This window comes from Elephas maximus, chromosome 9 (genome assembly GCF_024166365.1).
Source record: "Elephas maximus indicus isolate mEleMax1 chromosome 9, mEleMax1 primary haplotype, whole genome shotgun sequence".
NCBI lineage: Eukaryota > Metazoa > Chordata > Mammalia > Proboscidea > Elephantidae > Elephas > Elephas maximus.
The window spans coordinates 47,417,948-47,439,410 of record NC_064827.1 but is presented as its reverse complement, the minus strand read 5'-3'; the positions used below and the strand labels follow the sequence as shown (position 1 = coordinate 47,439,410).

General features: G+C 43.5%; 3 protein-coding genes across 4 annotated transcripts in view; 1 reads left to right on the top strand and 2 right to left on the bottom strand.

Moving 5' to 3' along the window:
- The window catches only part of TMOD1 (tropomodulin 1), an 85,005-nt gene extending 80,369 nt beyond the window's left edge, over window positions 1–4,636 (bottom strand). The window contains exon 1 of one of the 2 annotated variants that reach the window (XM_049896809.1): window positions 4,458–4,636. The gene's annotated coding sequence lies outside the window, so the exon portion shown is untranslated. The remainder of the gene's footprint in view (window positions 1–4,457) is intronic. The other variant, XM_049896811.1, reaches the window with a different exon arrangement.
- XPA (XPA, DNA damage recognition and repair factor) overlaps window positions 1–21,463 on the top strand; it is a 556,316-nt gene that overhangs the window by 169,910 nt on the left and 364,943 nt on the right. The window lies entirely within an intron of this gene.
- The window catches only part of TDRD7 (tudor domain containing 7), a 65,249-nt gene continuing 52,746 nt past the window's right edge, over window positions 8,961–21,463 (bottom strand). Inside the window, exons 12-17 of the mRNA XM_049896803.1 lie at window positions 21,253–21,339; window positions 19,845–19,979; window positions 17,052–17,162; window positions 14,133–14,635; window positions 9,759–9,919; window positions 8,961–9,420 (exon numbers count right to left, since the gene is read on the bottom strand). Coding sequence (XP_049752760.1) covers window positions 9,200–9,420; window positions 9,759–9,919; window positions 14,133–14,635; window positions 17,052–17,162; window positions 19,845–19,979; window positions 21,253–21,339 — 1,218 coding nt within the window. The 3' untranslated portion in view covers window positions 8,961–9,199. The remainder of the gene's footprint in view (window positions 9,421–9,758; window positions 9,920–14,132; window positions 14,636–17,051; window positions 17,163–19,844; window positions 19,980–21,252; window positions 21,340–21,463) is intronic.

Here is a 21,463-nt window from a genome sequence, read left to right as displayed (position 1 = left end):
TTTACAAGTATGTGAAGGAGGCTGAGTAAGGCCAAGAGGCATTTCTGCTTCCCTCAGTTCTCTTGGGCATGGAGAGTGTATACCCCAGGGGTCACAACTCATCACCCACCAGAATCATGTCCAGGAAGGGACCTTGGAGCCACCACCCTAGAGGTGCCAGAGTGAGTGGTGGCTTGGGATGGGAATCCCAAGAAAATGAAATGAGACATATGGGCAGGCCTTGTCTCTCTCTCCTTCCTCCTCATGCCCAGTAGGGTCCAGCTCTTTCACAAACTTGTTTTCTCCAATAGAAAAACAAAAGGATGTAAGAGGAGAAGTAATGCTTGAGTTTGTTTGGTTTTTCAGATAAGACAAGGACCCAGCACCCCCTAACACTGAAGAAAACCCCCCAGACGCATCCCAGGTTGATTCCAAGGAGCTCATTGTTTTGTTGTCATCAAAAGCAGAGTCAGGTCCTATCGTGATTAACCAAGGGAGGATTAAAAAAAAAAAACTAGAGAGAGAGGAAACAGCCCCAGAATTATGCTGTTTGATTCATGTTCTTCCATTGAAACAGGTCTATGGCTTTAAGCTGGTAATGGATTCTAGCAGCCAAATAATTGATCTATCTGGTGTTCTGGCTTTAAATGAAAAGTTAAGTGGCCTTTTTAGAAATGTTGGCAGCAAGGCTGGTCCATTAGTAAGACCGAAAAATCAAAACATTGACTGGAAAAGGCCATTATGACTGGGTTCAGCAGGAGTCATCGATGGATGACGTCATTTCAGAAATAAGCAAGCCAAGGTCACGAGGCCTGGGCAGGGTCAAGCTACCAGTCACAGCCCATCATCACCCTCCTTCACAGATACTGAAGTTGGCCAAAAGGGGATACAGGAGCCTGAACCAGCATGGCTTCATTTCACCCTTTCTTTGCTCTGCCCCATCCCAGGGGACTCAGGCAACCGCAGGGCCTGTGACATCAAGTGATTTAAGGAAGGTCCCTCAGATACCTCCCAAAAGCACAGACAGCCTTTAGGTTCTCTTTTCACCCTCCTTCCCTTTCCTGGGTCATTTTCCACATTTTATCACACTCCTCCTCCCAGAAAGACCTGCCTCCCCTATGTTCCTGTCCCCAGCTCCTACTGCTTTCCTTAGCCCTTCCTTTCTCATCCAAGCTTTTAGATAGAGTTGCACGCTGTCTCCACTGCTTCAGCTCCCATTAGCTTCTGCCTCTGCCCCTTGCTGACTGACACTAATAATATCATCATAAGGTACCAGGCACTGGGCTGAGGGCTTCTCCTGCATCATCTCACTTAACCCCACAGCAACCCATGTAAAATGGGTCCTATTATTATCTCCACTGTATGGCAGGGGAAACTGAGGCTTGGACAGGTTGGGTCACCAGCAGAGGCGTATTTAAGGTATGGCATGTGACTGGGTGCCCCTTGAAGGGGGGCACCACTAAGCAGTTTCTATTAATCATCGCAGTTTCCATTACCACCTGTAAGAGATCATTCAGTAAGTTTAAAGTAATACTTTCATATTTGAGAGCCTTCATGGGTCAAGGCAGGCTATATGAGCTTGCTCTGCTGAGAGTAGGATGGGAAAAAATTAAAAAAAAAAAAAAAAGACTTCGAGCACGTCATGGACAAATTTTCGTCAGTGAAAGCAAGGAAAGTGTAGTTGTAATTTTCATGTAGTGCCAAAATGTGTTAAGTAAAAGATTGGGATTGACTTGTATTTTTGAGCTGATGTTATGGTAAATTTATCTAAAAGATGGGTGTCAGGTGTTTGGACGGGGGGTGGCAATTTTAGTGCTTGCCATAGATGCTGTTTTCTATAGATATGCCTCTGGTCACTGGCCCCAATAAGGCAGTGGCAGATACTGTTCTTGGACCCTCTGGCATGCTCTGGCCAACGTCACCAATGACCTAACTGCCAATTCTAATGGCCCCTTCCCAGTCCTCACCCACCTTTGTCTCTGCAGCAACTAGCATTGCTAACCTCTCTTCTCCTTTGGCTCTTGGGAAGTCACTTTCTCCCACTCCTCCTCCACCCCTCTCTCTTCACCCTGGGTTCCCCAGGATTTCATTCCTGGCACTTTATTTTTCTCATCCTAGAAAGTCTTCTGAGAGAAACTCCAAACCCTTTTGATTCCAAGTCCACTAGAGACCATCTTGTCTATCCCCTCATTGCTCAAGGTCACTCAGAGTGGGTGGCAGAGCTGGGGCTGGAGCCAGGTGCCCTGACCTCTACACCAAACCACCTTCCCATTACTCAGAGCTGCCGCTACATACTCTGAGTTTTCTCTGCACTGCAGGATGCCTCCCCACCCTGGAGGATAAGGTGCAAGGACCTGATAAGTTGGGGCGAAGGCTATTTTTAGAGGACACTGGCTTTCCACTCAGGCTGGGAGGAACCCAAGGGTTGTCTAAAACATGCGTTTGCGAGACTTACTCATTAAAAAGAATTATACACCAAAGTGACAGCATTCCTTGTTTTCACCATTATAACCAAAAACCAAACCCAGTGCCGTCGAGTCGGTTCTGACTCATAGCAACCCTGTCTATTATGTGGCTTGAATTAATGTGAACCTTGTTATTTGGCTCCATTTCTAGGGGTACAGACGGTTTGCACTCAGCTACTAACTCAAAGGTTGGTGGTTAGAACCCACCAGTGGCACCACAGAAGAAAGGCCTGGCAATCTGTTTCCAGAAAGATTATAACCAAGAAAATCCTATGAAGCAGTTCTACTCTGTAACACATGCAGTCGCTATGAGTCAGAATCAACTCAATGGCGACGAGTTCGAGTTGGGTTTGGTTTCTCCTTAATTCTTTTATCTGTGTGGTTTTAAGATGGCTTTACAGAAAATAATAAAAAGTAGACACAAAAAGGAAACTTCAGGATGAGGGCGCTATTGTCTGAGAAAGAGAAACTCCCCCACCAGCGGATCAAAGAGAGGGAGCCTTGGTGGGGGTGCTCACAGATCCTGAAGACCTGCCCTGTGCAGCAGGAAGCGTCAGGAATAGAGACGGAGACCACCGGAGACTACAGACCTCCTGGCGTGGCCTTCAACCTGTGACCTTGAGCAGAGAGAGGGTTCTGCGACCCCTCACGGAAAACAAAATGGCGGTCACCTCGGGGCGGACGATGGAGGTCCTTGGGGTGCTCCCGCTGAGGGCCCAGCGCCTGGGTTCAGATCAGGATCTGGGACACGAAAACTTGAGCCGGGCCACCTCTGAGAGTCCGAGAGAGTCGAAGGGCGCGGCAAGTACCGCCTACAAGATCCGTAAAAGCAAAAGGAGCGGAGGGCGGCGCTTCGCCTTAGAGCACGTGGGGCCCTCTCGGCACAGACGGGGAAACTGAGGTCAGAGAGTGGCTGGATTGGAACCCCTGGCCCTACCTAGTTCATTGAGTCTCAAGCTGTTTGGGTCACATGCTCCTTTGAGAAGGTGATGCAGGGTTCCCGGCGGAGAGAGTCCCCTAAGGACTATGGACGCACCTCCTGGAGGTGTACGGCCCACGCCATTCCAAGGACCCTGGTGGGGCCCCCGGATAGGACCTGGGTCTGGGGGGCCACCAGAGTCTCTGATTTCCGAGAGTCCCCCGGATATAGCTGCTGTGTCCCCTGGGTCCCAGGCCCGAGCTAACCCAACAGGTGGAGGCAGAGCGGGCGGCCAGGAGCGCGCCCTGCCGCTCTCACACCGCGGCTCCTAGCTCCACCACGCGAACCAAACCTACTCTTACAAATGGGGAAACCGAGGCCCAGGAAAAGGAGGGGGGTTGCCAAGGCCATCTCGCGAGTTGGCGACAGCAAGGCGGCTCTTGTGTCCAGGCTCTTTCCCGCTCCACCTTGCCGCCTGACGCGCGTCTTGTGGTGCTTTAAATCTCGCCATCTCCCACATTTTGGGAAACTTTTTCTGTCACAAACTGGCGCTGCCGAGCCCTGAGTCCTCGTCTGCCCGAGCAGTTACGCCCCCACTTCCACCCCCAGAGCCTCCACGGGCGGAGAAGAGGCCGCGTCCGCGTCCGGGGCTCGGCGGGCACCTGTGCGCAGCAGAGTGGCCCGCAGGCGCACAGCCCGGCCGCGCTGGAGCCCGGAGGGCGGCGGGGGCGCCCCGCTCCGCCACTACCCGGGCCCTCGGCGCTGCTCCCCCACAGCCCCCACGTCCTTCTCTCGTTTACAGACAGGTCGCGGAGGCCTGAAGCGGAGGGTACTCTGGCTAAGGCCACGCGCCCAGGGCGGTGGGGACCCGAGCACCAGGCTCCGGACTCCGAAACCCAGGCTCCCCAGCCCCGGAGGCAACCTGAGGCGGCGGCAGCGGCCGCGGCGGCTATTTATAGAGGGAGCCACGCTCAGTCCCTCTTGGCGGCGGCGGCGACAGCTGAATATTTTGCCCAGATATGGCTGGGGCCCCGGCGCGGGGGCAGGGAGCCCCACGAGCGCGAGGGGGACCCCAGGCAGAGTGGGGGGCTTACCCGGTGGTAGAGCCACGGGAGCGGGGGCGGGCGCGGGCTGCCGCTAGGCGGACACGGAGGACCACGGACGGGCGCGGGCGGCACAGCGGCGCTCGGGCGGGCGGCTGGCGAGCGGAGCACGGGCTGGACAGGCTCCTGGGCGGCCGCGGCGGGCGGGCGCTGTGGACTCCGGGGGTGGGAGCCAGGGGCGGGCCCGGCTCCGCTGTCACCGCGCCCCGCCCCGCCCGCCGTTTTCTCCTCCTTCCCCTCCCCCTCCACTGGGGGCCTCGAGGCTGCACCGTTCCTGCCTGGGGAGCGACATCCTCTGGGGGGCCGCGGGGAAACCTGGCTCCGCTGCAAAATGGGTGCTGGTCTCCCCCTCTATGAGTCTCGGTTTCCTGACGTGTTCCAGGAAGAGTTTGTTTAAGTGACTGGTTGTTATCTGGGAAAAGGTTAGCAGATTCATTCCTGTGGACTCTAGATTTTAAGAATTGGGAGGCCCTTAAAAGTCATGGATGAATCGGCCTGAGAACAGAAGAACTAGATGGTGCCCGGCTACCACCAATGACCGCCCCCCCCAATAGGGAATGAAACAGAAAGTACCTGACTGAGCAGGAGAAAAGTGGGGTGCAGAGCTCAAATTCTAGTAAAAAGGTCAGACTTAATGGCCTGAGACTGGAAGGACCCCAGAAGACATGGCCCCCGGATTCTCTGTTAGCCCAAAACTAAAACCATTCGCAAAGCGATCTCTTCAAAGATTAGACTGGACTATAACACCTAAAATGATAATCCTGAAGAGTGTGTTTCTTAGCTCAAGTAGATACATGAGACTAAATGGGCAGCTTCTGTCCAGAGGCCAGATGAGAAGGCAGAAAGGGACAGGAGCTGGTTGAATGGAGACAGGAAATACAGGGTGGAAAGGAGGAGTGTGCTGTCACATTATAGGAAGAGCAATTAGGGTCACATAACAATAACTTGAATTGTAAAATTTGACTTAAAGCTCAATAAAAAAAAGTTTTAAAGGGATGTAGGAAAAATTTTGATCAAAGATTCCATGGAAGAATCCCGATCAAAAGGAGGAAAATGCAGAGCAGAATTCTGAATTCTCATGGATTCCAGGCTTCCTGGAACCATGAAGGTTGGATGAACCCCTGAAACTATTGCTTTGAGGTTATCTTTAAACCTTAAACTAAAAGTATCCTCTGAAATCTTTTTAAAACCAAACAATAGTGTAACTAGTAAAAAATGTCTGCCTTGAACATTGTGCTCTTTTAAGAACTATCTATATGGAATTAAACTGACAACAGCAACTCAAAAGATTAACTAGGAAACTTGCCAAAACTAAACGCACTGCCGTGGAGTCTATCCCAACTCATAACAACCCTATGGGAAAGAGTTGAATTGCCCCATAGGTCTGTAAGGCTTGTAAGTCTTTACAGAAACAGACTGCCACATCTTTCCTCCCAGAGGCTGAACCAAGACCTCTTGGTTAGCAGCGAGCGCTTTAATGACTTTGCCACCGGGCCTCCTTTCAGATAGGAACCTTAGGGGGCAGTGAAGTCATGTTAATGGAGGAGGAACAACTCTAAAGGAGGGTGGGGATGTTTGGGCAACTGAAAAGAATGTAATCAATGGTACATGTAGAAACTGTTGAATTGGTATGTTTTGCTGTGTATATTCTCAACAACAAAATTAAAAAAAAAAAAGAGAGACTGCTCCAGTTTGACTTCATTGGATTGAAGCGACGACTCTTCCCATTTTACCAGCAGCCCAGCTACGTCTGGTATGACTGAAGCTGGTATAAAAATCATTTTGTTAACATATATAGTTCCAACAGAGTGGAATGCTGCTCTCCATCCTGAGAGAATAGTGTGCAAAATTGCAACTTAAAATAACCACCACCAAATAAGTAAATTCCAGTTTCTAGAAGGCTAGTATGTTTTCCAGAACAAATCACACTGAAACAGAAATTTTGTTTTGAATAAAAAACCTATCATACAAAGGAATTTGTATGGACATAAGGAAAAGTCTCTTTTATGGTGAAGTAAATTGACCCTAGTAAAATCAACTATTTTTAATCTTGGTATATAGATGACTATTGAGAAATACTCATTTTGGAAAAAAAAAAAGTTTTCCACTAAAATGTATTCCAGCTGTAAGAGAATGCTCTTTTCAAGGAGTATGTGCCATGTATTTTAATAAGGCAATGATTTGCTATTTCAGATTAATTTTATATTTTTTTGTTGTGCAATACAACTATACAGAAAAGTGCATACATCTTCATCGTGCAGTTTTGTGACATTGTATAACGTGAACACTCTGGTCAAGAAACAATGCTGCCAGTAGCCCAGAAGCCTTCTCATGCCCTTCCCAGTCATAACTCCTTCCCAGAGATGATCACATTCTTGATTTTTATGGTAATCACGTCCTTGCTTTCCTATTTCCTCTGTAGTTCATCATTTGCTCAACTTTGTTGTGACATTAATCCGTGCTTCCTGCGGCTGTGGTTTGTTCACACTGATTATACTGTAGAGTTTTCCACTGTATGAGTATAGCACGAGTTTTCAAAAGTCTGTTTTATACCAGAGACTACATCAGCCTGAGAGCAGAAGAACTAGATGGTGCCCGGCTACAACCGATGACTGCCCTGACAGGGAACACAACAGAGAGAGCCCCTGAGGGAGCAGGAGAGCAGTGGGATGCAGACCCCAAATTCTCATAAGACCAGACTTAATGGTCTGACTGAGACTAGAAGGACCCCGGTGGTCATGGCCCCCAGACCTTCTGTTGGCCCAGGACAGGAACCATTCTAGAAGCCAACTCCTCAGACATGGATTGGCCTGGGCAATGGGTTGGAGAGGGATGCTGGTGAGGAGTGAGCTTCTTGGATCAGGTGGACGCTTGAGTCTATGTTGGCATCTCCTGCCTGGAGGGGAGATTAGAGGGTAGAGGGGGTTAGAAGCTGGCAAAATGGACACGAAAAGAGAGAGTGAAGGGAGGGAGTGGGCTCTTTCATTTGGGGGAGAGCAATTGGGAGTATGTAGCAAGGCGTATAAAAGTTTTTGTGTGAGAGACTGACTTGCTTGCTTTGTAAACTTTCACTTAGTCCGTTTTACTATTTAATAGCCCTTTCGGTTGTTTCCAGGTTTTAGCTATTACAGGTAGTGCTGCTGTGAGCATTCTTACCCAGGATACTTGTGTACGAATGCACACATTTCTGTTGGAAGTGCTGGCTCACAGAGTATGCCTAGCTTCAACTTTAGTAGACATAATGCTGAATTCTTCCAAACTCATGGTACCGATTTACACAGCAGTTTCACATTCTCAACAATACTTGGAATTAAGAAAAACTACAACATTTTAGTTATTCTGGCACATCTGTCTCATTTCGGTTTGAATTTGCATTTCCCTGTGTCCTAATGGGTTGAGCACCTTTTCTTCTTTTATGAAGTGTTAGTTCAAATGTATTGCTTGTTTTTCTTATAGATAGTTTATACTCTCTGGGCAATGGGAAGCCACTCAAGCTTTGGGGAAAGAAAGGCTGATGAGGGGCATGCTGGCTTGCCTGGGCGGCTCCTCCAACCAGCCCCACTACAACACTGATGTGGATAGTCTTCACATGGTTTGGTGACCACCTGATTTGGGACACACCGCCACCCCAGGGTAGGGTTATTTAAGGTGGAGGTATGATGCTGAGAAAGCATCTATTATTCCAAAACAGTGATTATCAAATGTCTGCTTAAAGCCCATCACAGGTCTGAGGAAGAAAGCAAGGTCAGAGGTAACAGCAAGTGACAGCTGGCCAGGTATGTACTTGATTTCTCTATGGGAACTGCCCTGAGAGGGGCCTTTCAAACAGAAGCTAAGGACCCTGGGCAGTGGTGCGCGCAGGAAGGCAGGACACCTTCTCGGAGATGGATGAGCTAAGGGGCTGCGTGAAGCTCGGAAAAGCGTCCAGGACTAGGAGGCTAGAGGCCTGGCAGCTAGTCCTAGCTTAGTCCAGAGTGGCCTTAAGACAAACTGCGTCTCTCTGGGACTCGTCTCCCTCTCTAAAATTGGGGGATGGGTGTATCTCTGGAAGATTGACTTATTACATCTTCCAGAGATACATCCATCCCCCCAAAATCCAAACCTGTTGCCACTGAGTCAATCTGACTCATGGCGACCCCATTTGTTACATACAAGGCAGAACTGTGCTCCACAGGATTTTCTTGGCTGTAATCTTTAAAAAAAAAAAAAAAATTTTTTTTAATCTTTATGGAAACAGATCTCCAAGTCTTTCGTTGGTGGAGCTGCCAGGTGGTTTCCAACCACCAGCCTTTAGGTTAGCAAGCAGCCTATAGCAAATTGCTTTTGCCACCCAGGTTCCAACTGATTACCAGGGGCCTCCTAAGTCATAAAATTCTAAATCTAACTAGAGAAGAACCCAGAATTGCAAGGAAAGACAACACGACTAGAAAGGGAAACTTTTCATTTTAAGATCATAATGCCTAGAAATTACGAGGGAGCCAGTTTTTACACTGATAAACATTTTTATTCTAATATTACAGTAATAATTCAAGAGCAATTTTCTTTGAAAAGCCAACTCTGTTAAAACAAAACTTGTTATTAAATATCTTTCATTAAACATAAGCATATTCTCTTCAATCCCCCACAAACAAGCGTCAGAGCCATACAGCGGAGATAAGATTTTTTTTAAGCCTACTACATTTCGTTATTGCTAAAAAAATCTGAATTAGTTGTTAAGCTCTCAGAAGCAGCGCTTAATTAACTTTTGAAAGCTCTACCAGATACTCTGACATGAAGTCGTGAATCCAGATATCAGTGTCTGGCAGCGATGTGTCCACTAAATAGACCACGACTTTCCGGTCCCAAGGGTTAGTGTTTTCAATAACCGTCTGCACCAGTGCCACCAGAGGTTTCTTCTCCACGTGATTTCGAAATACCATCGAAGCCTCCTCAGACCACTGGCTGCACTTCACTCCTGAGAGAAAGACAGGGAGTACAAGAGAGGGGTCAGACAAGCCTTTCTCAGATCTGTTATGCTGGAAAACTACTTGTGTTAATTGCTAAACAATCTTCCAACAGTCCAGCTTGTAGTTTATCTACTCTGAATGGAGTCACTTCTGTAAACATTTACCTACAGATACAAGTTTCATTTGAGATTTAATGCTGTGTTATAAAATGGAAATAAAATTTCCATTATGGTCAGGATGATTTCTGTGGTGGGGGAGGGAAGAATTCTTAACAGATCAATGGTTCAGCACTGGCTTAGCATCCAGGACAGCATGACAGCGTGAGTTCAGACTCCACAGAAATTACCTGCGAGCTGAGCTGTGACTGCTTGGAAGGGCAGCTTTCGGAATATGTCCACTAGGGGCTGTACTTTTCTTATGTTGACTAATTCGTGCTTGCCGTAGTCCAGCTCATAAACGGATACCAGTCCATTGGTCAAGACTCCTTTTAAAAGCACTCTGTGCCACCTAGATGTGTATTGAATTAAAAAGGAAAACAAAACACACAAAGTTAATACCTGCCTTAAGGCTAAGTGACATTTTATGATAAAAAGAATAGTTAATGCGAATGATGATTATCAAAACATAAAACTATACTGTTAGAGAAGTTTTTAATGAGATTGCTACTTCTTTTTTTCAAAGGTTACTACTCTCTCCTTTGCCGCTGGTTCATTTGATGGGATTTGTTCACTCAATAGACTTTCATGGGTCTCATGGAGCTAGTGAAGGAGTCTGACACATAAACTACCAAACACACAGTAAAGAGAATGAAACATGTCATTGAAGACAATCAGGACAAAGCCAGGAGACTTGACCTGGGAGACAGAAAATGGCTACGTGTTTGGCACATGGCTCATGTTGGAAGATGGAAAGAGGTGGGCAAACAGGACCAGGCCAGACTGAAGAACTACACGAGAAAAAAAGCACATAAGACTGGAAAGGCTTGGCGTTTTAGAACCCAGCAAACACTCCGGGACACCTGAAAGGCAGAATGTATGGAGGAATGGAAGAGAAAGCCAGACTGGGAAAGCAGACTGGGGAGAGATTACAAAAGGTTGTGAACGCAAAGTTGACCATTTTAATTATGCCAAGGATGTCAGAAAGCAAAATAAAACAAAGTGCAAAATCTAACCCACCACCTAAAATAAAGAACGTGGAAAGGGTAGAGGAATATGGGGGAAAGGTGAGTAGGGGGAGAGAAAGGAGCATGATTTCAGATCCAGAGCTCAAGATACCACAAAGAAATTCACACGAATATAATTTTCCCCTCGGGGCCTACATCAACATCATCAAAATAAGAAAAGCCTAGACTTCAAAGGTAAGATATGAAGGGCTATTTTAAAGTCCTACAGCCTTGATTACATTGTTAAAGAATGTTATCACACTAAGGCAAGAAGATTGTTCACACTGTCTGAAAGCAATGTGGCTATGGAGGCAGTGTCTGCTCCTGAATGGTGGGAGTCCAGCTCTACCACAGTGGCAGGCCCAGCTACCTTGAAACAGGTTTATCAGCCCCAAGCCCAGCGCCATACTAAACAGCAGGCCTCTTACTGCAACACGTCATTGGGTGAAGGTTGCCCAGACTGGACCAATTCTGCAGCCAGCGCACACCTAGCAGAGAACGGGTACAGGAAACTCGCACAGCTGCTGTAGGGTGAACCCAGTGAGAAATCTACCAAGAGGCTAACTTTAAAAGTTGTATGTGATTGGGGGCTTCTGGGGAACTCCAGAAACCTTCAGATATGCCACAGGTGCAGCAAGCAATTAGCTATGAAGATACAGCAACAAACCCACTGCCGTCGAGTAGATGCCGACTCATAGCGACCCTGTAGGACTGAGTAGAACTGCCCCATACAGTTTCCAAGGCGCACCTGGTGGATTCAAACTGCCAACCATTTGGTTAGCAGCTGTAGCTCTTAACCACTATGCAACCAGGGTTTCCAAAGACACAGCAAGGCACATAAAAAGTATATGAGCTTTTCGGGTCAAGAGTCCCACCTGAGCCATTTTTCAGCTGTGTCACCCTAGGCTCTTTATTTAACCTCTCTGTGCCTCAGGTACCTTGTGTGTAATATTTAATATTAATTTACCCGCAGAAATAATGTAGAAAAGTGCCTAGCACATTACTTGGCATGTAACAGGCACTTGGCAAATGGGAGCTATTATTATTAGTATTAAAATGAAGATAAGCTGTGCAAATAAGAACTTCAGACCAAACTGAAGAGAAATTTTCCTATGTGAAAATGCCAGTTTGGTGCAAGTTGCTAATTTGTGTAAGTGCGAAAGGAGATGAAAACCTTTGGTTTCCACTGATAGCGTCACCATTAAACTGTACAGGGCAAAACGATGGTAGTCTGTGCTTTTAGTCCATACATAAGAGGCACAGATCAACGAGGAGACAGCCATCAGAGGACTTATGTGTTGTACTTCAATGTTGCTTTCAACTTTCAAAAATAATAGCTTAAATAAAGTCTTTAGTTTTGACTTAATTATAATTTCAGTGGAAAGCTGCCTGTGAATCACCTGGTGAGTGTTAAAAACAGTTTCCAGGGCTCTACCCAGAGATCCGGCCTCAGGATGTCCAGGTGAAGACTGGGAATCTGTATTTGTAGTAGGTTTTCCAGGTTAGTCTTATGCTAAGATAGGGCTGGAAACCACTGTAATAAAAAATGCATCTGAAATTCCTAAATCTTAATTTATCATACTGGGGGACAAGGTTTATGTAAAGTTTAGGAAATACTCCTGAGTCTTAAGCAAGACAGAAGCTCTAAACACTTATATTGATTCAGCTCATGAACTTTAAAAAAAGAAAAAAAGAACAAACCATTCTTAGTATATAAGACATCCCTCGATTATCCGGGTACAAATTAACTGGGGCGGAGCTGTTCAAGTCCATGGAGGGTGGAGCAGGAGTCTGAAGCTCCAGACTCCAGGCCTCTAGTTTATGGGTTTTCTTTCCAAACATAACTTCTCCCCCCTTCCTCCAGGTAGGACTTCCCCAGGCCCTGCTGGATTAATCTCATTTATCTGCCCCCAGATAATAAAGTTAACTTTAGTTTGGTTTTAACTGATTAAATTATCCTACAAATAGCTCTGATTGAGGCAAATTTAATACAAATAATGTTCCCATATTGAATTAAAACTATGCCTAAGGTTGTAAATAACATGACATAGCAAAAAAAAAAAAATTTTTTTTAATGAGACGCTTACAACATACAAGTTGAATGTTTTGCAAAATGAGAAAGTTATACTATACTTTCCATATTTCAGAGTTAAAAGTTAGATATTTTCTCCCATGAAACTGACAAAATTTTTAAGTGCCTGTTTGCTATCTGAAGCAAGAATTAAAACATTTTATATACAAATAAGCAGTTTTACCCTTTAAACTGAGATTGGGAGGGAGAGAGGGAGGGAAGAAGGGAGGGAGAGAGAGGGAGAGAAAGGGAGGGAGGGAGAGAGGGAGGGAAGAAGGAAAGGAGGGAGGGAGGGAAGGAAGGAGGGATGGAGAGAGGGAAGGAGGGAGAGAAGGAGAAAGAGAGAGAGGGAGAGACAGTGTATGTGGGGCGGGGGGGAGAGCACAGAGAGGGACAATTCTTTGTGTTCAGCATCAACGAAATAAGCCTGTTCATTTCCCCTAAGAAAGCTGGCAAAAAGGACAGGATGGGGAAAGTTGTGCCATCTTTTGAGTTTTCGTGGCCTGAGTGTAGAGCGGATTGCTGAGGGCTTGGCTTCCCTGGGATGGAAACACCACACACTGAGAGGGGCTCTAGGGAGCAGAGGCGGGGGATCCAAAAGTGAAAAAATGAAAAACAGGCTCATGTGCTAAACAGATGTAAGGAATACGGTCCTCCCTGTCCAGAGGCCAAAGGGCAGTGACATATGCATTGTTGCACCTTATAAATGGTAACACAAGTGCTCAGGGAGGCAACTGACAACATGTATCATGAATTGTGTAACCTTAAACAAGTACTTTCTCTCCTTGGAATCTATCCCATAATTAAATAATCAGAGGTGCAAATATTTATGTTCAACATTATTTATAATAGTGAAAAATGTGGGGAAAAAACCCTAAAGAACAAGAGAGAATGATATGTAAGTTATGATTTCTCCATATGATGGAATATTAGTCAGGCATTAAAAATGCTTATGAAGAAATTTTATCGCTGGAAAAATGTTCACAGTATAACATTACGTGAAAAAAGCAGGTACAAAATTATATATAATAATTATATCCCAATTATATAAATATGCACAGAAAAAACTGAAATACATTTAACAAGTTATGTCTGACTGCTGATTTTAATTTTCTTTCTTATACTTTTCTGTACTTTCTATTTTCTACAATAAACATCTTATTTTTAAAACAAAGTCATTAAAAATTTTTAAAAGCCTGATTATTTTCTGAATAAAAATATTTTTCTAATATTTTCTAATAGAGAAGTAGAAAAAATTTAAAACTTCAGTTTAGGTAAAATTAGGTTTTCACAGGGTAATTACTAGATTTTTAGATAAATGACAATTTTAAAAATTAAGAAAACTGGACAATTCATTGGTCAGTTTCACATTCAAAATTCCCATGTGTATAGTTCAAAGTCCCCCTGCGAGGATTAAGGACTCTTGGTATCATCATTCTACACATTTTTCTTAGGAGTAGAATAAAATGCTTTCTCCGAGGACCTACTTATTTTCCACTTTGGCAGCATACACTTGGTCTTTTTCCAGGGCTACGTGGCGTTCTTCAGACACACTGTAATATAGAATCATCTCCTCCATCAGAACTTCCAACTTATGTATTTCTTGCCAAGGCTGGATGACAAAGTAGCCTGGGTGACAGGCCACAGGCACGTACACATCCATGTGTTCCCCTGGTTTCGACAACTGGACAGGAGGTGGCAGTTCTTCCTCGGAGGAAGGGCTGGGCTGGTCTACCACGGACTTTTTGACGGTATCACTGAGGCTCTTTCTGAAACCCTCTCCAGTACTGCCTGACATAGGGGTGTTGCCATTTTTGCTGTTGGGAGAGCCCGCTCCACTGGATATGGCACTCAGAAACACATCCTTCTGATGCTTCCACAAGTCTGCGTTCGTAATCTGGCGATTAATACTGCGGTGAGGATCAGGGAAATTCTTAGGGGTAAATAAATAAATATGTGTAATCCCTTTGATTTCATCCACTTTTGTAACCTTTGGAAAACAAAAACAATTTAAGAAATCCAAGTTATAAAATTAATCTTACATATAAATCTTCACTATTAAAATACAGTAATTTGAAGAAAGCCTAAAATTCATTTAAGGTAAGATGAATTATCAACCATAGCTTTAGGCAATGAATAAGTTTTTAAGTCAAAGTAGTCTAGAAAACAGCAGCAACCTTACAGAAATGAAACAAGTACTAACCTTTAAAACTCTGAGAATACCTAGTAACTGTCTCTTGTTAGAGGCCATTATCACTGAGAAAATGATTCTATGTATCAGGATTAAAAAAAACACTGATGACATTTTAAACCTCACGGTAAAAGAAGAGTATAATGAACACCTATGTGCTTATCACCCAACCTCAACAATGAAAAATAATCATAGTAATGGCAGAATGTGTGTCAACAGTTCTGTTTAAGGCTGGTGTGCCCACAGACTGGGAAGGAAAGTAAAAAGCCTTGACATCCACCACACGGTTGGGACCTCTGGTCCAATTTCCCTGTTTAGTCCTAGTATCTCTCCTCACCCCACACCTCCCCTTCCCAATTTCACAGGGGAAGAGAGGCCTGGGGAGAAAAAAGAGAAAGAGAGCTCCTTTACAGCTCTGCCCCCTTTACCCAGGAGACCTTTTGACTACCTAGCTACCTCTGCTGTTTCTACAGAGGGGTGAGTGTTTGTATGAGAAGACCATACATTGAATAAAGGAAGATACGGGCAATTAGGATTGCACTTTAGAACTGCTGTGTCCCAAGGGGTTAGGTGACTTAATTCTTCTCATCAGCTCTTCTGGTTTATCTTAGGAATGTCAAAAGTGAGACACTTCTAGCCACATCTTTTATCATATAGGGCTAGAAGTGAAAGGCAGGAACACAGGCATGAAGAGGGGGAGACACCAGCAAGGCAACCCATCCGCAATCATTTACTTCATTTCTTCCCAGTAAGATGAATCTATTCAAACTTATCCTTCGAATTGGCAATGAAATACTGTTGTTGTTGTTAGATGCCGTCAAGTCGGTTCGAACTCATAGCGGCCCTATGCACAACAGAAGAAAGTGCTGCCCAGTCCTGTGCCATCCTCACAATCATTGTTATGCTTGAGCCCACTGTTGCAGCCACTGTGTCAATCCATCTCATCGAAGGTCTTCCTCTCTTTCACTGACCCTCTACCTTACCAAGTATGAAATCCTTCTCCAAGGACTGATCCCTCGAAAGTATGTGAGATGTAGTCCCTGCCATCCTTGCTTCTAAGGAGCATTCAGGCTATACTTCTTCCAAGACAGATTTGTTTGTTCTTTTGGCAGTCCATAGTATATTCAATATTCTTCACCAACACCATAATTCAAAGGCATCGATTCTTCTTTGGTCCACCGTATTCACTGGCCAGCTTTCACATGCATATGAGGAATTGAAAATACCATGGCCTAGATCAGGCGCACCTTAGTCTTCAAGGTGACATCTTTGCTTTTCAACACTTTAAAGAGGTCTTTTGCAGCAGATTTGCCCAATGCAACACATCTTTTGAAATACTGGCCGTTAATTTTGATATTTATGATACAGGAGTACGATTTAAAAAATCAACCAGTTAAGAAGTATTTTTATTTAGAACCCAATACCCTGGCTTTAGGAGCTTAAAAAGTAGGTGAGAAAACAATATTATCATAGGACAATGGAACAATAATATAAAATGGTACATATAATTAAGTGTGTAATTATACATTATAAACTCTAGAAGAGAATGAAGACAGGAAAATCAATGTGAACTTGAATAATTTAAAGATCCTCAGGAAGATCCTTCTCAAGGATATCTCATTGTTAAAAGCTTATATAAAGTGGTAACACCATTTGCATCTGTTAACAACAGACCAAAGAGCTTGTTACATTCTATTCTTGAAAATATGAACGTCTTTGAAATGAAGATGCAGAAATGCAGAAAAAGAAACAGAATCCAGCAAAATAAGTAAAGCAGTTTAAATAAACTTAAAAAAAAAACAAGCAAAAGCCAAGATCAGAAACTCACTAGTTTACAATCCATTCTACTTTAGAAAAAAAAAAACAAAACAGAGGGGTTATTTAAATAATTTTTAAAAATATTTATCAGGAGATATGTGACCCCTCTGTACAGACAGGAGTAGAAGACATTTCTGCTTCCTTTTAATAATGGAAAAAAAAATACACATATAAAGGGATTAAAAATAATACTGGAGAAACAAGATAACTTCTTAAATAAAAAACAATTAAGCCATGAAATATAACTATACATCTATCCAATCTCTTGACTATAAAAACGTGTCAGATGTGAAAGCCTCAGTTTATAACAGGAAAAAATTCTTTCACAAAAACCAAATGAGCCCTTCTGGCTGCCAGCTCCCGTTCTACATGTATCAGAATCAGTAAGATAACTAACCTTTATGCTACAGTCCGAGCAATTCAAAACAGAGTCTCTTAGCCAAAGCACAGCATCTGGTGTCCACATGCCAATAGACTGTGGAAGATCTGCTAAACAGCACTTTATAGCCTGAAAAGAAAACATAATGGAAGGCAAAAACATACCATCTTAAAATAAGTACTTATGAGTGATGTCAACATTATTTTTTTTTCCAAGTTGGATGTTGCCAAGACAGAGAACAAACAAGAGAAGTAGCTAATAACAACAATCACAGCCCTCAGATTTGAGCATCTGCTGTGTTCCTGGCCCTATTTATATTACTGCTATTATCTTTACTTCACATAGTTCATACTATTATGAACTAGGACTTGTACCAGGTACTTCATGTACTTCTTGCCCTACAACACTTTTGCAAGACGGTGTTCTAATCCCATTTTATGGATGGTGAAACAGACTCAGACTAACTGATGTAAGATCACAGAGTTGCAAAGTGACAGGGCTGAGCTGAGTTCTGGGTCTCCCCTCTAAGCCAAACTCAAAACAATGAAATGTCATTTGGATCACACTTGACTCCTGCTGTAAAAATCTTGTTGGAGGCTTAATCAGCATTTCCTGAGCACCCTGTGGGTATCAGGCATCATGCTCACATTTGGAAGGAGGCTGTAATGAATTAAGAAAGGTAAACCAAAAAACCCATGACTGTCGAACTGATTCTGACTCACTGTGACCTTATAAGACAGGGCAGAACTGCTCCATAGGGTTTCCAAGGCTGTAAATCTTTAGGGAAGCTGACCGCCAAATCTTTCTCCCAAGGAGTGGCTGGTGGGTTCAAACTGCCAACCTTTCAGTTAGCAGTCTACTGCTTTAACCACTGTGCCACCAGCGCTCCAAGAAAGGTAAGAAAAACTAAAATCCACAGATACCCAAAAACCCGATTTTCTCCCATCCAACCATCACTGCACAAGCTCTTGGTGGAATGGCGAGAGCAGAGACTGAAAGATGACCTCAGGGACTCCCCTCACCCTCACGTTAGCCTTTATAATTGATGGAGGCAATTTTGTGAAGGAGATAAAATCTACTTCCAGGATTCCTCCTTTCCCCTCTGAGCCCCTTCTGTGAACTCCCTCTGTGAACTCTCCTCCTTCAGGGGCTCCAGGTCTCCACTATGATCCCTGGATATGGCACCTTTCTCGGTGCGAAAGAGGTCACTTAGAAAAGAGAGAGCCCACTAATACCTGCAGGGGCCAGGCAGACAATACCTCAGAGGCCAGGAAGGTAATGGACGGAGTGAGGTGGGCCAGATGGGGCCAGCACACTGGAGTGTATAGGCCCTGTAGACAGCCATTTCCAAAGCTCCTGTGGAGCGGTCTTTGCCCATTGGAAGAGTACTACATAAGATCACATCTTCTAATTTGTCAAGAGAAGCTAGAAGTAGGAATTTTGGTGTGAAGTTTTCTGATTTTTAAATTTTGGCAACTAATTCACATTTTTAAAACACTGTGAGAACCAAAAACCAATACCTATGAGTCAGTTTGAGTCTACGGCCCATCACTTTGATACTTCTGACTTAGACCTCTTGGCAGGGAGGTTGTCAGCCAGAGGACTGGGCTAGCTGGCCGTTAGGGTTCCCCAAGAGTCCTCGCATCTATCAAGTAACAAATCTAGATAAGATTAATAATTTCTTAATGGCTTTTTATGCCGTAGCACAAGGAAGGTACTATTCGGTGAATTTCAGGCAGTCCGAAGCAGTGGAAAAGGTCCCTTCTTCCTCCCCGGCCCAGAGAGCCCTTTCTAGGCACGGCTGGCCTGGGTAGGTGTTCTAACAAGGGGACACAAAGGCCAACGGTGTAATTCAGTCTGAGTGACACATGGGGTCACCACGAGTCAGAGACAACTCAACAGCAACTGACAACAACAATAGCACTTAAGGGTCTATCCATTCTCAGTGTTGTGGCTGATCAACAACGAAGTAAGGATGACTTTAAAAATGTGCTTGAGCACAAGTTAAACAGCTGTTCTGTGACAGTCATTGTTTGAAACGGCGAGCTTAAATGGAGTGAGAGAAATTATAAAAGCCACGGTAATTATGATCAACTACTTTTTTTCTCACTGACTTTTAATGGCATAAAATGCCTTCTGGCAAATATAAGCCAGGGGGCCTCTTGAAACTAAAGAATAATAAGCAATTTTATTTTTTTAAAAAGGTATTAATTTCTGTACAAAATCTACTTCTCCTAAACATGGGAAGCAGGTCTTACAATTCTGATTGACTCAAAATAATTCAAAGTTACTAAAATCAGAGAAAAAAAAAACCCAGTGCTGTCGAGCCCACTAAATCTGCAATTAGTATTGCAGGCATACTGAATTTTTTTTTACTATCTTTTATCTGTGGGGATAGAATCATAAAAGAAAATGATTAAATAAAAACAGATTTCCAAAGGGATGGTTACCTAATTGAAATAAGAACTCTGGAAGTAAATATTTACATACAATACATTGGAACTGTGTAGGAATCAGTATTGTCATCTAATTATTAAAACAGAACCTCTAGCTAAAACATAGTGTAACTGCTTGAAAACAAACATTTATCAAACAATATTCTGTACTCTTGGCTGTCTTACTATACATCAGCCAACTTCCACTTCTGAAAACCAGTAAACAACCGCATTTAGACAGTTTCTGATTTTCTTAAAAACTAGGATTTCAATCACTAATGAGAACAAAACTCCGGGGGCATTTCACAAAACGATTACAGATGCATCCAAATCTCTCCCAGCAGATCTGCTAACCTAGCCTTGTGCCATTAAGTACCTGCGGTGGTATGGCAATCATTTCTTGGAGGAACCGCGGTGGGATTTCCCGGAGCTCTGACACCTTCACAGATGTTACGGTACCAGAGTCCAGGAACTGAACATCGAGAGCCCGGCTACTGTGAACGTTTGTAATCTGAAACAAGACAAGCGCTGGCTAATTTATTAGCATCTCCAAAAGACCAAACACTTCTGTGCAATTACATTTTGTACAACTCTAAATTGCATATAAAAAGTAACAAAGACTATTAGCGTTAAGGTTTCCCTAATTTTAAGATAGATTTGTTTACTGGAAAGATATTCTTTTAAGAGTAGAACTGATTTCAACATCTAGTTGTTAATTCACTTAATCAGTAATAATCAGTAAACTAATAACAATAATAAATAAAACTCATAAATATAGCAGTACTATTTCCTTAACTCTAGAATACTATTAGTAAAAAATTAACACGTTTTTACATATTCCTGATTAGAAGATAAAGCTTGTTCTTCAAAATATTAAAATGTGAGAAAAAACTATTAGCAATGAGGAGATAAAGAACAGAGGTAATTTAGAGACAGATTTTACCTGTAGATAGATACTGCATTTTGGTATGCTATAGCTTCATTAGAAAACCTAATGATAATTTCATCGCTTGTCTTAATTGAAAGAAACGAAACTCAGAAAGTTATACGGAGGTAAAATAAGTCCAAATTAACAGTCTGAAAATGGGAAACTGACACACTGAGTCAGAGCAGTAATTACCTACCTGTAATAAAATGATTCACATCCATGATGACAACATCACAATACAAGACTCTAGGTGTACGTTTAAGTGTCCATAACTTCCCTTAATGAGTCACTGTGATATCTGCCATCACTGAATGTGATTACACTGGCCAAATACAGCCCCATCGAAATCGGTCATTTGTAAGAGGGTTTTAAACCTACAACTGCATTAAATGCCACCAAAAGAACGGTGGTGTCTTCAAGGCAGGGACCGTCAAGATGGACTGCGTCAGTCTAGGCACGGAAGTCATATATAGCAAAAAAAAAAAAAAGCCACTTCCTACTGCCCCATGGAGCCCTGGTGGCAAAGTGGTTAAGAGCTACAGCTGCTAACCAAAAGGTCAGCAGTTCAAATCCACCAGCCGCTCCTTGGAAAGCCTATGGGGCACTTTTACGTATATTCATTTATCTATTTATTCCTTTACTATATGTCATTATATGCATATTAGTAGTTCTCTTAGGGGTTGGTGGCAGAAGAAAGGAGATGCAAGCAGGGACCCTCAACCATATGAGTCATGTTTTATTTCTTAAACCAGTGATGAGCATGTGGGGACTTATTCCATTTTTTAAAAACCTTGTATGTTTGTCTGAAATATTTTATAATAAGTTTAAAAAAATAAAGTTAAATGATTTATTTTACCTCTACTCGTGACCATTTTCCTTTGCAATGGAAGAGGCAGATTTTCCCACAGAAGGGTAATGAAATGAAGTATTCGGAGGTCATGTGCTACAACACAGAAATGCATGATATTTTTATTACTCTTAGCAAAGAGCGTATTGCTAGACCATTAAAAAACACACAGGTAGCTGTAGCACAAGCAGACTGTTTAAGCAGAATGTTACAGAACTTC